General features: G+C 40.0%; 1 protein-coding gene across 1 annotated transcript in view; it reads left to right on the top strand.

Moving 5' to 3' along the window:
- The first annotated feature begins 5,200 nt into the window (after positions 1-5,200).
- Positions 5,201-15,011, top strand: part of DGKI (diacylglycerol kinase, iota) — a 121,375-nt gene continuing 111,564 nt past the window's right edge. Inside the window, exons 1-3 of the mRNA XM_010566252.1 lie at positions 5,201-5,218; positions 7,642-7,698; positions 8,977-9,042. Of these exons, the coding sequence (XP_010564554.1) occupies positions 5,201-5,218; positions 7,642-7,698; positions 8,977-9,042 (141 nt within the window). The remainder of the gene's footprint in view (positions 5,219-7,641; positions 7,699-8,976; positions 9,043-15,011) is intronic.

Here is a 15,011-nt window from a genome sequence, read left to right as displayed (position 1 = left end):
GAGAAAATTGCTTTAATATAAGGATAAACTTGAAGGGAAAGAATTTACAATCTGAATAGTTTACCATCTGAGTGAGGCTTGAAGAATTTCTTAAGCTAATTCAAGTCCTTAAAAACTATTTTGCATTATAGAAGTGCTGAAAAGCTTCACCTAAGCTATCCTGCACTGAATTGTACAGTTTAGGAAAATCTCTGCACCCAGGGAGCCTACAGTTCAGGTGGACAGGCAGACAAAAGAATGAGAAGAAGTGGAGGTATTGAACAGTGTGCCACTAAATGAAGTTTAATCAGGGTGCAATGGTAGTAGACTGGAATCTAAGTCTCACTTTCATCCAGCCCATTGTGCTGGATGAGTCTGATAATACTGAGTCTGATGCAGTGGGAACACTTCTGATGAAGTTAGAAGACCTGTGGACAGGTAGACCTCTCACCAGAAAAAAACCCCACCCAACAATGTTGTTCTTGTCCTCATGGTTTATTTGAAGTGAGCATGATAGTTGTGGTAGGCACCACATGTGGACTTGCATAGGTCTTGGCTGCTGTGGATGCACTTGTGCTGCAGAAGGCAAAGGATTTTGCCACTTCTGCTTCTCTACATTACCGAAGAAATCTGCATGGCAAGAGAAGTTTTCTCATTTCACCACTCTGAAACTGTCAGTGGTATTTTAAATAAATTATTTTAACCAGTGTGGCTATTTCAGAGCATCCTGCTGTCGGACGCCATCTGTTTGGTAAGCGTCATCATTTGTGACTTCTGCAGTGTGGGAACCAAATGTCAGAGACTGTCAAAGCGTTTTCCATCATGCTCTAATTCTGGCTGAACAGAAATCCTGTTTATTCACTTTGCTCAAGTAGTGTACACTAAACTTCTTAGGCTTTTTAGTCGAGTCAGGATAACAGTCAAGTGAAAACTGTAATCTACAACCAGATTTCCTCAGAACAAGAATTTTTATAGAATTAAGGTACAGATTTGGTCAAATGAGGCTGTCAAAACAAAATCAGATGTTACCCTGTTAATCACCACTTATTGTGCTAAGTGGATTTTTTTTTTTGAGAGTATTCTCAGTTGAATGCATTGTTTTTTTCAGGTATAAGATTAAAGTCTGGTCTCTCCTGGCCACTTAATGTTTTGTTGATGGTTTCATAAACATACAGTGTTGATCCAGCCATTTTAAAAAAAGCATTTTTTCTCATCTAAACTATCCTGTCATCCTAAAGCTATAGTCAGTATGTTATTTTGCACTCCTGGGCCCAGCTCTCAAATTTTTGGATGTCTCCAATTGAAAGTTCAGTAGCTGTGTTTTTGTTTCATCTCTCTTGATTTTTCTGTTTTTTTTTAAAATTCCATGTACATCTCATGCTTATGAAATCTAGAGTCCCAGTTAAACTGTGCAGCGTGTGGGCAGAACATGGACAAAGTTTCACTAAACTGTACACAGAAATACTATGGTTCTGATTTGGTGACACATCATTCATTGTATCATCAGCATCCTTTAAGCCGGGGTGGTTATTCAGGGTAATACTGTTATGGCTTTGAGTTGTAGAAAAACAAAACAACATGTGATTGTGTGGTAGTGGTTTTGGGTTTTGGTGAGGGTTTTTTGTTACTGTTTTGTTTTGTTTTGTTTTCTTCTAAATCTCTGGTGCAATTTTTTTTTTTTCTTCTTCTCTATGCTCACGTGGCTGAATTTCACAAACCAGATTAACAATCATCTTTTCTTAGGAAAATGCTGTGAACGGAGAGCATCTGTGGCTGGAGACAAATGTTTCTGGGGATCTCTGCTACCTGGGGGAGGAAAGCTGCCAAGTCAAATTCTCAGTGAGTTATTTTCAGATTTCCTTCCCTCTTTCTGAGGTAACAAGCCTGTCTTCAGACTGATACAGTGCTCAGATGCTTGGGAGCTTGAATCATTTGCTGATGTTGTTGTTGCTTGTGTTCCAGAAGGAATGCAAAAGGGGCAAAGGGCTGCTGGCTAAACACCTTATTCTTTGGGAAAAAAGCCCCAAACAATTTTGAGTGATGCAGATTATTTACACCGTGAGAATGGATGTAAGGAGTAGCTTTATAAACATGGTAAGGGAAAAAAGGTTAGAATATTGAGATATTTCAGAAATGTTCAAAGGAAGTAGCCTATTTTATTTATGTACACAAATATATCACTTGCTGGCATCTCTGAGAGTAGGGTCTAATCAAATTTTTGTGATTTTAATCACTGCAAGGATTTGAACTGCGTGTTCTGAACTGTTGAATGCACTCACCAGCAATGAGTGCACTCATATTCGAGTGTTTGCCTTCTCCTATTCGAGAATATTCGAGGTTTGCTTTCTCCTATTGAAGGTTTTCTGCTGTGTATGGAAATGTTTCATTGGATTGTTCTCTAACCCGTGTGTGTCTCTTCTTTGACTGGGGAGTCACTGTTATACTTCCAGTCTGCTTCACCAACTCTTCACCAAGTATTTCAGTTAAACTGCTTCAGCAGAAGAGAAGAAAAAAAACCCTCCTCTTATCTTGGTATTTAGGGAACCTGGTGAGAGAGTGGGGATCCTGTGTTCAAGTCCTTGCTTTGAATCAATGCTCAAGGGAGCATCCTGGCCTTTGGACTGCAAAGCGTAAGGGGAGTCCCTCCTCTCTGGGGTGTTCGTGGGTACTGCCTGTGACACTTCACGATACCATCTTTCTGATTTTATTAAAAAAAAGTCCTCAGATCATTGGATCCAAATCAAACCATTTTGATTCACTTACCACCCCCAGTTTTTGTGGCACTTTGATCCAAAATACTAGTGCTTTCTGTAGCTCCAATTTAATATCCATTGCCATAACGTGTCAAGCAAATTGGTTACTTTATGGCATATAACGTTAAGGCCAGTGTATGCCTGATTACAAAGAGAACTGAAGCAAAGTCCCAACAGTAACAGACTGCAGATTGTGTGGTAATATTCAAGGGAAGTGTCGTTGTGTGTTTGCCCTGCACTTTTATCAGTCCTGAGGTACTGGGTTTTGGTAAAAGCTGGAGACAGGATTTGTTTGTCTGAGCAGACCTTTGGTCTGACCCAGTATGACTGTTTTTATGTTCTTAATAGAAGCTTGCCTTTCTAAAACTGAGTAAATACTTCTGCATGATTTGGCTCATTAAAAGTAGCAGGGAAATTTAGTAATATGTTGCATAGAATTTGCAAGGCTGTGACTTAGCTTTAGAGGTGTATCTCTCTAGGAGTTGGAAGGACTGTTTGCAGTAGCTGCTGAATTAGACCCACTGACTCATACTTTTTTTCTGGGAAGGTTGGGAGACAACTTAGACGGTGACAAGCTTTTCCAGCTAATAGGCCTGGAGATGTGGAGTCATATTTAGAAAGCAACAGAGTTTAAAGTTGCTCGATTCTTGGTCTTTGCTTGATCTGACTGAGATTCTTCTCACTTTTAGGTACTAGCATATTGGTTCCCTTTGGGGAAGGTGGTATCTGTGTTTATAACATGTTACAGTGTATGGGGCTTTCATTAGCTTAAGAACTAGAGATGGAAATGAAAATCCAGTTAACTTTAGCTGTGGTTAGTTTAACTTCATCTGTCAAAAGGCTATTGCTTTTCCAGTTTTAATCTTTTGAAGACACTGCATCTTTCTATGCCTGTCCTGGTCTTCCTTTGACTTAGCTCTTTTACATGTACACTATTTAAGATCAAATGTTTTCAGTGGAGAAGTGGTGAGAAATAATTAAGCTGTAGCTGCACAGGCTTTGCATAAAACTTTAGCCTATACAGAACATTTACTCATTATCTCTGGAATATGGCATTGACATTTCATGATAAATCAAAGAAGTTAGAAGTAATGGAAAAGACAGCCTGAATTTTTACTAGCCTCTCACTATAAATGGTTGTAAGTACTTGCAATATCACCAGCATTCAAAAATCATGAGAACAACTTAAAAAGCAAGATATTAAAAAAATAGCTGCTTGTATGGCATTTACCTTTGTTTGCTTTTTGCAGTTTTTCATCTTGGGGACCGATTCTGTTATGTTGTCTCACTCTTCTTGGTAAACACAGAGACTAAAAACATACTTGAGGTTAACAAGTCACAAAATGCATGAAGGCTTAGTCTGTTACACAATGTCATGATTCTTCAGGTGAAACATTAGAACAACACTCCACATACATGTAAACATATACAGTTAGGGTGTATCTAGATAATTATGAGACTCAGTAAAATTATAATAATTATTCTATAATGTGAGCCAAAGCTGTGTTCCCTATTTCTTTGTGAGTTTATTTACAATATGTTGAAAATTTTAAAGAAATAATTAGATATTTAAATGAACATGAATAAATTGAATGTAAAAATCTGCAGCAAATCAGTCTCAACTTACCGTGTGTTTATAAATTTTCTGTCCCTCAAGCGTAAGTCTATAAGTTAAAGTTCTATGAAAATTAATTCCTTTTGGTTTATTAAATTGAGTATATGCAAGAAAAAAAAAAAGTAAATATATTCTCTCTCTCCTGGATGCATTCTCTTGCCTTTGATATGCTTTGGCCCAGGGGACTCAATGGAAATTATTTTAAAAACCCTACTGAAATTAATAAAACTAACCAGCATAATTAGGTTGAGAATTTTGTCCCTGCTGTAACATTTCGTAGACATTTAACAGCATTCTGTGAGAAGGTTATCATTCTCTGCTAAATGACCCAAGTACCCAAGTATTTTTCTGCAAGGCAATGGTCAGGCCCATCAAATTAAATATTATATGAAAAGCATGAAATGAGATACTCTTCGGAACTGGTCTGAGTTCTCTGATTTGCATGTATGATTTTTCTCCTCTTTTCACTGGCTCTGCTCATCATCTTTGTAGGCTACTCCCTTTTAGGGTGATGATCTGCACTGTTAATGGCTGCATCTGCTACCTAAAAGGAGCCTTTTACTTCTAGTTCACAAGCTGGAGTACTGTGGCTCTGTCTTTTTCACAAAGTCCAATTCTTAACTGGAAGAGCTTCAGACCTTTTTTTTTTTTTCAATATATGGAACAGTTGAGAGCACCAAGAGAGGAAAAAATATATGTCACATAAGGAGCGAAACATCTCCTGTTTCACAGCTAACTTTTTTCCTCCTGGGTATAGTGCACCTCCATGCACACACATCTCCCTTTCCTCTTGCAGAAATCTGCTCTGCGGAGGAAGTGTGCTGCCTGCAAGATTGTGGTCCACAATGCATGCATGGAGCAGTTGGAGAAGGTAAGACATTGCCATCTTCTGGAGCCTGATGTGGACAACACTCATTTAATTCTTTTACTGAGGTTTCAGTCTGGAAAACACCATATGCCAAATTAGGTTTTCATAGCTGGTATAACAATATATTTGTTAAAAAATTTGACTTAAAATTCCAATTTATTTTTTAAAATAGACAAACCCTGTGAACCATAAAAAAAACCAACCCACCCACCTCCAAAACACAGAATGAATTCACATTTTTTATGTTTATAAAAATAATTTTCCTCTACTTCTAGACTGAAAATTGAAGCTAGAAAATGCAGCATCCTGTCATGCACAAAATTCCTTGAAATTCCTCACCTAAACCCAGCATAATTCATTTTATGACAGCTATATTTATTACAAGCAATGCAGCATAAGATGCTACTATGAACATCTTTCACTGTATTTACTAGACTATACTGTTTTCTCCTCAAAACTTCAAAAATTAAGTTCTAGGTTTTAAAAAGGAAAACATCAAACCTTTCCTTTATAGTACCATTATTTCTGTGAGCATCTGTCCTGCTTCTCAATTCCTTCAAGGAGCCCTCGTCACTGCCAAGCGCCTATAGAATATCTATCACTGACTTCAGTCTTCCTACCAGTGATTTGTCTTTGTTATGCCTAACTGGTCATGTGTTAAAGAAATCTCCCCCCTCCCCCTTTCTCTCTTGGTGGGGTATGTGTAAAGAAATATGAGAGGGAATTTCCCCATCGATTTCATTAGAGCTTCATTTTCACTCCTATATGTTTTGCAATGTTGTTCTTCTTTAAAAAGTTGATGCATAACAGATTTATAGCAGCAACCCTTGGAAAGAGTTTTTGCCTTACCAAGTATTTGGACTTGTGTTGACAAATGTCACAGTGATTGCCATAATACCAAGTTGGAGAGCTACCATTTCTATCCCAATGCTTTTACCCACAGTGAAATTAGTGTTAGCGCACACTTTCAGCACAAAATATTGCCAGTGAATTTTTCATGACTTCCTTCATCAGCAGCAGTGCTGACTCTCCATAGCCCAGAGAGCTGGTGGCATTGCCAGCTGGAGCAAATGAGCACTTAGGTAAAACCCATTCTGTTGAGCTTGTTTATATCATTCTGGAGACCATGAACTTCACCTCTTGGCAGAGGGTTGTTATAAAGTCTGCATCCCTCTTAAGCTCTGTGGAGTTTAAAACTGGCACACAAGTCTTCTACTTGGCCCTCGCTGGCAAGGTGTAAGTTGTAAGTAAAACAACTATAAGCTGGGGGTCTTTTCAGCCTGCCACAACTCAGCAGTGAAACAAAAAATTGCAATTCCAGGTGAAGAGCAGTGGAGGAAGACTGATATTGCTATGTTTTTCATTTCTTCTTAAGTAATAAGTATTTTGTTTACATATTACTTTTTTTTCCATCCCTTGAGCTATTATTTAGATGACCATTATTAAATGAGGGTAGAACTTATTTATATGAGAAGGGGAAGGGTTGTATTTGAATTTGGGGAAACTCTATACTTCTAGCTTCATAACAAAAGCATAGCTGTGCAGTATCCTTAAGTGTTTTATTCTTTGAAGGGTAGTCAACTTAAGCTTGAATCTGTTTCATTTAGTGCATCCTTACCTCACATATCCTTTGGCCTTTTCCCATGCCTCTCTTCAGTATATTTTTTTTCTTTACATCCCTCCTGCTCTTATTTCTATTGATTTTCTTTCCTCAAAAGATTTGGTTTTTTTTTTTTTCCTCCTCATAGGCCCCCCTTTTTGTTAAATGCTTTTTCTCTTCACCTTCCCCAAAATGTTTTCCATTCATGGAAGCTCCTTTTGTCCTCTTTCTGCCTTTCCCGTCCCATCTGAAGGAGGCAACACCACTGCATGAGGTGGTACAATGCTCCCCAAATGATTTGTGGTTGGGGAGGTGGATAAAAGCAGCCTGATCTAAGCAAAAGGTAGAAATTTAGGGTAATTTGCAGTTCTTCATGTGAATGAAGATTTCTCCGCAGATTTTTTGTTTATGAAGACATAAAGCGGGGATGTGCAAAAAGGTCTTACAGAGTTAGATTTCCAGCTTCTCTTAACTTTTGAGACCTCAGCTTAAGTCCACTTTGGTTGCAAATTATCTTCTTCAGAAAAAAAACCAAACAAATGAAGCAGTTTTCTTCTAGGCAAGGGGGAGACAGTTTAAATAGTTGAACTGAGCAGGCAGCAATAGCTGTAGAGAAGACAAGGGCTCTGTAGGGGTCTAGCAAGGAGAATTATTATGGCATATGAAAAAAGATTTTTCTGGCATCCAGGTAAGTTACTTTGTTCAGCTAGTGAAGCTTATATTTTGATAGATAAAAAATATTTTGGAAGTCTGGCCTAGATCAACATATTGGAATAATTTTTCTCTCAGCTCACTTTCAGTTCTAACAGCTTTATTTTAATGCCAGATTAATTTTCGCTGCAAACCAACTTTCCGAGAAGGAGGTTCCAGATCTCCAAGAGAAGTAAGTAATGGACAAATGATGACTGCTTTTCTTTTGATTTGTGTGCTGATCCACCTGGTGTGGAGCTGCAGCAGTGCTTTTAGGTTCAGAGAAGTCTTAGAATATTGGTTCCCAGTGGGACATGTTCTCCTCCCCAGAATAAATGTAAAATGAATTTTAGCTGAAGCACTCCATTACTTACACTGACAGAAACCACTTCATCTTTGTTGTCTCTTTTCCTATTCATTCAGCTAGTCTGTCTTTTTTTTTTTTTTTTTTTTGGTAACACTTTTTTTTTCTTCCTGACCTTGGAACTATTTTTTTATTCCTGATCTTGGAACTATTTTTAAAATTTTTTTCTCTGTTTCCCTCTCCTTCTACTTGCCTCTCCCTTCATTTTTTTTCTAGAAGTATCTCTAGTGTCCTAAGATTATTTATTTTTTAGTAAAAAAATCCAACATTCAAAAACCTTATGATTTGCCTCTAGCTACTGTATGAATTCAGCTCCTCTGAAGGTGCTGAGTATTTATTGTTTTTATTGACATATATCTGTCTTACCTAGTTAGAAGCCAGTGTTTCAAAACCCATTTCTTAACTTTTATAGCTGCTTTGGTGGCCAGCTTGCTCTTAGCAGAGGTAGCTCAATTCCCTGCCACATCCATGTTCAATGTTGGCTGGCATCACAGCATGGCACAGGCAGACCCCTTCTAGCCCCCTTGCCTGCACAGAAGCAGGGGCAGCAGTCCTGCTCACCCTCCTGTCTCTTGCTCAGCTCTTGCTGCCATCCAGGATGCAAGTAGTCCAAACAGTGAGAAAAGACTGCTTCAATGATGCTCCTTCCTCCCATCCTTCCCTTCTCCTGCATTGACTTGTGATTTCCTTTTTTTTTTTTTTTTTTTTAATTATTATTATAAGGCTATATTTCCAAGCAGAATAGAGTAGGGCCCTGCACTGTGGCTGAACACAGCAGTGTTTGGGCACTTCTCTGCTCCGTATTTAGGTGATGATTATCTCCACATCATGTAATGAACTTTCTTCTTTTTGTAGAAGTGTACCAAGAGAGTAGTTCTGGCTGCATTTCAACATGGATAAAGAACACCATTTCATCCTCATTCCTTCTCCAGTTTTGATTGTGTCTGGGGTTTCCCACTGGGACTACAGCATTTTGCTCCAGAAATGACTGTATTGACTGAAGGGACCTTTCATTTGATGTCTGTAAACCGATTTCACGCAGGTGTTATCATTGAGTGCAAGCTGCCATTGCTTCCTATAACATCTCTTTTTGTCCTGCCTTTGCAGAACTTTGTCCGACATCACTGGGTGCACAGGCGGAGGCAGGAGGGGAAATGTAAGCAGTGTGGAAAGGTAAGATCTCCAGTGCAGCACAAGCACAACACTGGGCACTTATGAATTCAGAGTAGCTAGTAGGTCCTTCTAGTCTCTGAAATTTTTCTATCCTAAACACTTGGCCTCTCTTAAGGGCTGATGACAAGCCTGATATGTTGAGTAGTAGCAGCCCTGATTCCCATGTGGGAAGAGAAAAGGCAGCTACATCTGGAGGAATGAGCACATCACGTGTCCTGGGACATTGCGCTGCACTGGCTGCTGAAAATGAGGAAGAAGGCTGTGGCTCCTTGAGCTTCTTTCTTCGTTAAGCTAACCCTGTGGCAATATGGCGTTCTTGTGGTGCTGTCCTCTGTGCCAAAATTGTGATGGCCTATTTTTTCAGGCTTCTGAATAAAGAAAGGCTGTTGCTTTCTTTCTGCCCTGGCAGACTCTAAGATTTGTGAGACTGTTTCACATTTCCTCTGCTGCATAGATTGTAAAAGTTTATTTCTAAAAAGCTATAAAAAGGGGTAAGAATTACCTTAGCTACTGAAGACCTTTCTTCTGAAATATTATGAGCCCCTGAAATCTGTTGAGAGATATTTAAAAATTAAATTGACTCAGGGGTTGATTTTCCTTTCTCTAGCACTATATTATGCTTTCTGACTCCCTCTTAACATCATCTAGTAAGAAAGACTGTGTCTTGTCTCCATGGCATAGCACTTAAGTCAGAGGAAAATCAGATTTGTTTCTGGATACTGATGTAGATCACCAGCTGCAACAAAGCATGCAATAAAAATGTGATGCCCTTTTATAGCAAGTAACATGCGAACAGTGCAGCAAGGCACTTTGCATACAGCATTCTTGTGGTATGACTTTGCAGTGATATTGCCTTCCTTCTCTGCCATTTTGGTCTGTAGCTCCCCTAGAGGCGTTAGGAGATGATTTTGCAATGGAGTACTTACTGCCTATCATATCAACCCCTGTGCTGTGTACGTTCACGTGGGCAACATCACCAGTCCATCCTAAAATTCCTATCAGCCCTGATGGATATGGAGAAGTTCAGAAAAAAATCACAGTTTTCCCCTTAAATGAGAAATACTCAGTTAAGACTAACATGGGTGTGTTGTAGTAGAGTTCCTTTGTAGTTTCTTTGTCGAGAAAAGAAAGGATTAGGGAAAATGACAAGGAAAAAAACCCCATTATATTTATTAGCCAAGCAGTCTCCTATTACAGCAAAATACTTGTCTGCCTTGTGCTCTGCTGTTACATTTCTTATACCTCTGAGTGAGACCTGTCTTTTATGTTCTCTTGTCATGCAAGAAAAAGGGAACTATCATTGAAATGGAATGGCAGTAAATTTAAAGCATTAAAAGAAAGTATTATTCATGGAATATCTGATGATTCTGGTAGATGTCATTGTTGTGTAATGTTAGTCCTATCCCATGGCTGGAACTGGATGGTTAAGTATTTTAATGATCATTAGTAACAGTACCAGTATAGAAAGTATTTAGGGTATACCATCTCATGCTTCAAATCATAAGCCAGTGGAAAAGAATTAATGTTCCCCAACATCCTTAGCATGGCTTTGTGGCTTTATATTTTGTGTGCTTTCTGTCCCGTGGCTGACACTTCCTGACAGCTGGAGAACAGAGGCGTCTATGTCAGCGTTCTACCTTAGATCTGAAGTGCAGTTTGGAATGCATTTTCCTGATTGTCATAACTTACCGTGGTTCACACATGGGACAGTCTTGCAGCAAATGAACTGAATTCCATTTAGATTAAACTTAACTGAAAGTTAACTTTGCAGCTACTAATGGGCATTCAGTCCACACAACCACACTACAGCTAAAGTAAAATTCTGAAAACCCTTGTGTATAGTGTCCTCAGTATCAACAGAGCCTGTGCTACCACTGTTACACGTTACTTGCTAGCTCAGATACAGCTTATACACTCTCATCTAAGCTTCAGTTTTCTTCTCTTCCTCCCAGGGGTGATTTCACTGATGAACTGCAAAAATAGTATATGCAGAAATCAGTCCTAGGGAAGGGAGCCTGGAAAGCCTTGTTCAAAATCTTACTGAGTGCAGTGGAGTGAAACAATCTATTTCTGTCTACTAGCTGTGATGGTTCCCCCTTTTTTGGAACTGGAGACTATAACAGAAGGATGGCCATATCTCTCAAGATAAAGTACCAGTGTTCAATAGTGGCTTATTTTGGAAAAGTATAAGATGGGGCAGGTGTTTAGTGATGCATCCCCAAAACAGTCTTCTGGCCTCTAAGAATTTGTCTCAGGAATTTCCAGGAATGGTGCCTTTATATTTAACAGCCTATGATAACTTTCTCTCCTGTAGTCTTGTCTAGTTGATCCTTCAGTTCCTGTAAAGTTGTAGTGTTTACAACATTCTTTAGCAAGCAATTCCCAAACTTAACTACATGCTATGAGAAGAACTACATTTTGGTTGTTTCAAACCTGTCACTTATTAGTTTTTTCTAATGCTCCATAGCTCTTGTGTTGGAAGAGATGGTAAATAAATGCTCCCAAACCACATCCTCTACACCATTCATGATGTTTAAGAACTCATTTCTTTCTCTTGCAGGTGGAAAGAAAGATAGTTTTATAGCTTTTAGCTGTTATTAGCTGTTTGTTACCTGGGATCATCAGAGAAATCAGATTTTTTTTTTTTTCCCTTAATACAAAGTAACGTTCAGACCATGTGACCTGGCAAGTAGTTAATGACTGTCTGCAGTAATAGAAGCTTAAGGATGAATGCAAAGTGATCCTTTCTTCATATACTTCCAGTTACCAGTGGCTTAGGGATTTTCTGAGACTGAGAATGCATCTTAGACCATCATGCTAAGCAGCCACTTTACTTCTTTTTACTCTCTGTGGTGTCCAAAGCAGTGTGTCCACTACACGTATGCAGTGTGCAGCTACAGTGTCTATCTCTTTCTGTTACTGGTCCCTTTACAGGCCTGTGGGTTGATGTAGAGCTGTATGTTTTCCCTGCACATAATGGTAGGATTGAAATTCCCAGTACTTGAAAGGCGATTTTAGTTCTTTGTTATTTTGGCAGAGATCACCATCCAAGTGCTTCTGTTGCTGTCTGTATTTGAGTTGTAATAATACCTGGCTCTCCTACAGTAATGTTGCATTGGAATAGCTCTGAGAACATTAAAAAGGGAATAAATATCATAGGAAAATACATGCAAAAAAATTATTAGTAGCTCTAACACTGATGTGAAAATACTCTTTAATGATAAATACATGTGAGAATATAACCAAAACACATTGGAGCTAGTAATCCCTATGTGCTCTGTTTGTGTGCGTGGGTGTCTATATTAACATGGACTTTCATCCACATTATTTAGATAGATTGTAATCACCAACACAAGCTGGGAATTCAGGTGCTCTTTTCCTCCAAATATATTTTCCCTGCAATGCACATCTGCTTATTTCCAGAGGAGCAGCTAGCAGCATGAGATTTCATGTGTTGTACAGGAATTGGGTGCCAGTGAATCAGAGCTAATCAGGTACTGTTAGGCTGATATTCTTACAAAGGTGAAATTAATTTTCTATCCCAAAATTTCTAAATTTGTGCAGAAGACCTCCTTGCATGACCCAGGAACAAGATAACTGAATTTTAGTTTTCCTTCTCACTGAGACAAGGCAGAAGAGGTGATTTCTGGTAGAATATGGGATACTCCAGTGTTTCAAACCAATAGAATCATAGAATGGTTTGGGTTGGAAGGGCCTTTAAAGATCATCTAGTTCCAACCCCCCTGCCATGGGCAGGGACACCTTCCACTAGACCAGGTTGCTCAAAGCCTCATCTAACCTGGCCTGGAACACTTCCAGGGAGGGAGCATCCACAACTTCTGTTCCAGTGTCTCACCACCCTCACAGTGAAGAACTTCTTCCTTATATCTAATCTAAATCTACCCTCTTTCAGTTTAAAACTGTTACCCCTCATCCTATCACTACACTCCCTGTTAAAGAGTCCCTCCCCATCTTTCCTGTAGGCCCCCTTTAAGTAGTGGAAGGGGTGCTATAAGGTCTCCCTGGACACTTATCTTCTCCAGGCTAAAAAACCTCAACTCTCTTAGCCTATCCTCCTTTCAGCCTATCAGCCCCCTGATCATCTTTGCGGCCCTCCTCTGGACCTGCTCAAGCAGGTCCATGTCCTTCTTATGTTGGGGGGCCCAGAGCTGAACGCAGTACTGCAGGTGGGGGTCTCACAAAGCAGAGTAGAGGGAGAGAATCACCTCCCTCAACCTCTAGCCACACTTCTTTTGATGCAGCCCAGGGTACGGTTGGCTTTCTGGGCCACAAATGCACATTGCTGGCTCATATTCAGTTTTTCATCCACTAATACCCCCAAGTCCTTCTCCACAGGGCTGCTCTCAATCCACTCATTGCCCAGCCTGTATTTGTGCTTGGGATTGCCCCGACCCATGTCCAGGACCTTGCACTTGGCCTTGTTGAACTTCATGATGTTCACATGAGCCCACCTCTCAAGCCTGTCAAGGTCCCTCTGGATGGTATCCCTTCCCTCCAGCATGTTAACCACACCACACAGCTTGGTGTCGTTGGCAAACTTGCTGAGGGTGCACTCAATCCCACTGTCTGTGTCACTGACAAAGATGTTAAACAGTGCCGGTCCCAATATTGACCCCTGAGGAACGCCACTCATCTCTGCTTTCCACTTGGACATCGAGCCATTGACCACAAATCTGTCAAATCCATGTCTCTCCAATTTAGAGAAACGGATGTCGTGTGGGACAGTGTCAAATGCTTTGCACAAGTCCAGGTAGATGACGTCTGTTGCTCTTCCCTTATCCACCAACACTGTAACCCCATCATAGGAGGCCACCAAATTTGTCAGGCACGATTTGCCCTCACTGAAGCCATGTTGGCTGTCACCAATCACCTCCTTGTTTTCCATGTGCCATAGCACAGTTTCCAGGAGGATCTGCTTCATTGTCTTGCCGGGCACAAAGGTGAGACAGACTCCCTGTAGCTCCCCGGGTTTTCCTTTTTACCCTGCTTAAAAATGGGGGTTATGTTTCCCCTTTTCCATTCAGTGGGAACTTCCCCGGACTGCCACGACTTCTCAAATACGATGGACAGTGCCTTAGCCACTTCATCTGCCAGTTCCCTCGGGACCCATGGATACATCTCATCAGGACCCATGGACTTGTGCACCTTCAGGTTCCTTAGATGGTTTCGAACTCGATCTTTTCCTACGGTGGGCAGTTCTTCATTCTCCCAGTCCCTGCCTTTGCCTTCTGTGACTTGGGCCGTGTGGCTACAGCACTTGCTGGTGAAGACTGAGGCAAAAAAGTTGTTGAGTACCTCAGCCTTCTCCATGTCCTGGGTAATCGGGTCTCCTGTTTCCTTCTGGAGAGGGCCCACATTTTGCCTCTACTTTGATAGTACCCATCAAATCTCTCTGTGACCTGTAGTGCATTGCTTTATTTTATCAGTTCCTTTATTTGTAAAGCTAGCTTTCAAATAATTACTATCTTACCTCAAACATGTATCCTTAGGAAGAATTAGCTCACATTTGTAAAGCAATTTGAGGAAGAAAAGTGATGTTTTATTGCTACTTATCATTAATATGTTTTTATTGCTGTATCATTTTCTCTAATGACTCCCTAAAAGCCAAATGGCTTACTGAATAAATGAAAAACGGTCTATCCAGAACCAGGCAAGCTGCTCAGTCCATATGTTTAAAATACACCACTGATGGGCTGTGGAATTAATGTACTGAATTTTAGGGTTTATTAGTGGAGGTTTTGGGAGAGAAGAATTTCTCCCCTGGTTGTTCCAAAGCAGAACAAACCAAAACATTTCATGCCCCTGAGGGGCTGAAATAATTTTTTTTTTTTTTTTAATACACGTTGGGACAAGAAAGAGTGAGATTTGTGAGAAACATTAAGAAGCACTGGTGTAAGTGAATGAGAATAGAGCATTTTGTCCAGTGTGAGACCTCTGTTCCAGCATTT

This window comes from Haliaeetus leucocephalus, unplaced genomic scaffold (genome assembly GCF_000737465.1).
Source record: "Haliaeetus leucocephalus isolate CR32 unplaced genomic scaffold, Haliaeetus_leucocephalus-4.0 Scaffold206, whole genome shotgun sequence".
Lineage (NCBI taxonomy): Eukaryota > Metazoa > Chordata > Aves > Accipitriformes > Accipitridae > Haliaeetus > Haliaeetus leucocephalus.
This window is presented reverse-complemented; position numbering and strand designations above follow the sequence as displayed.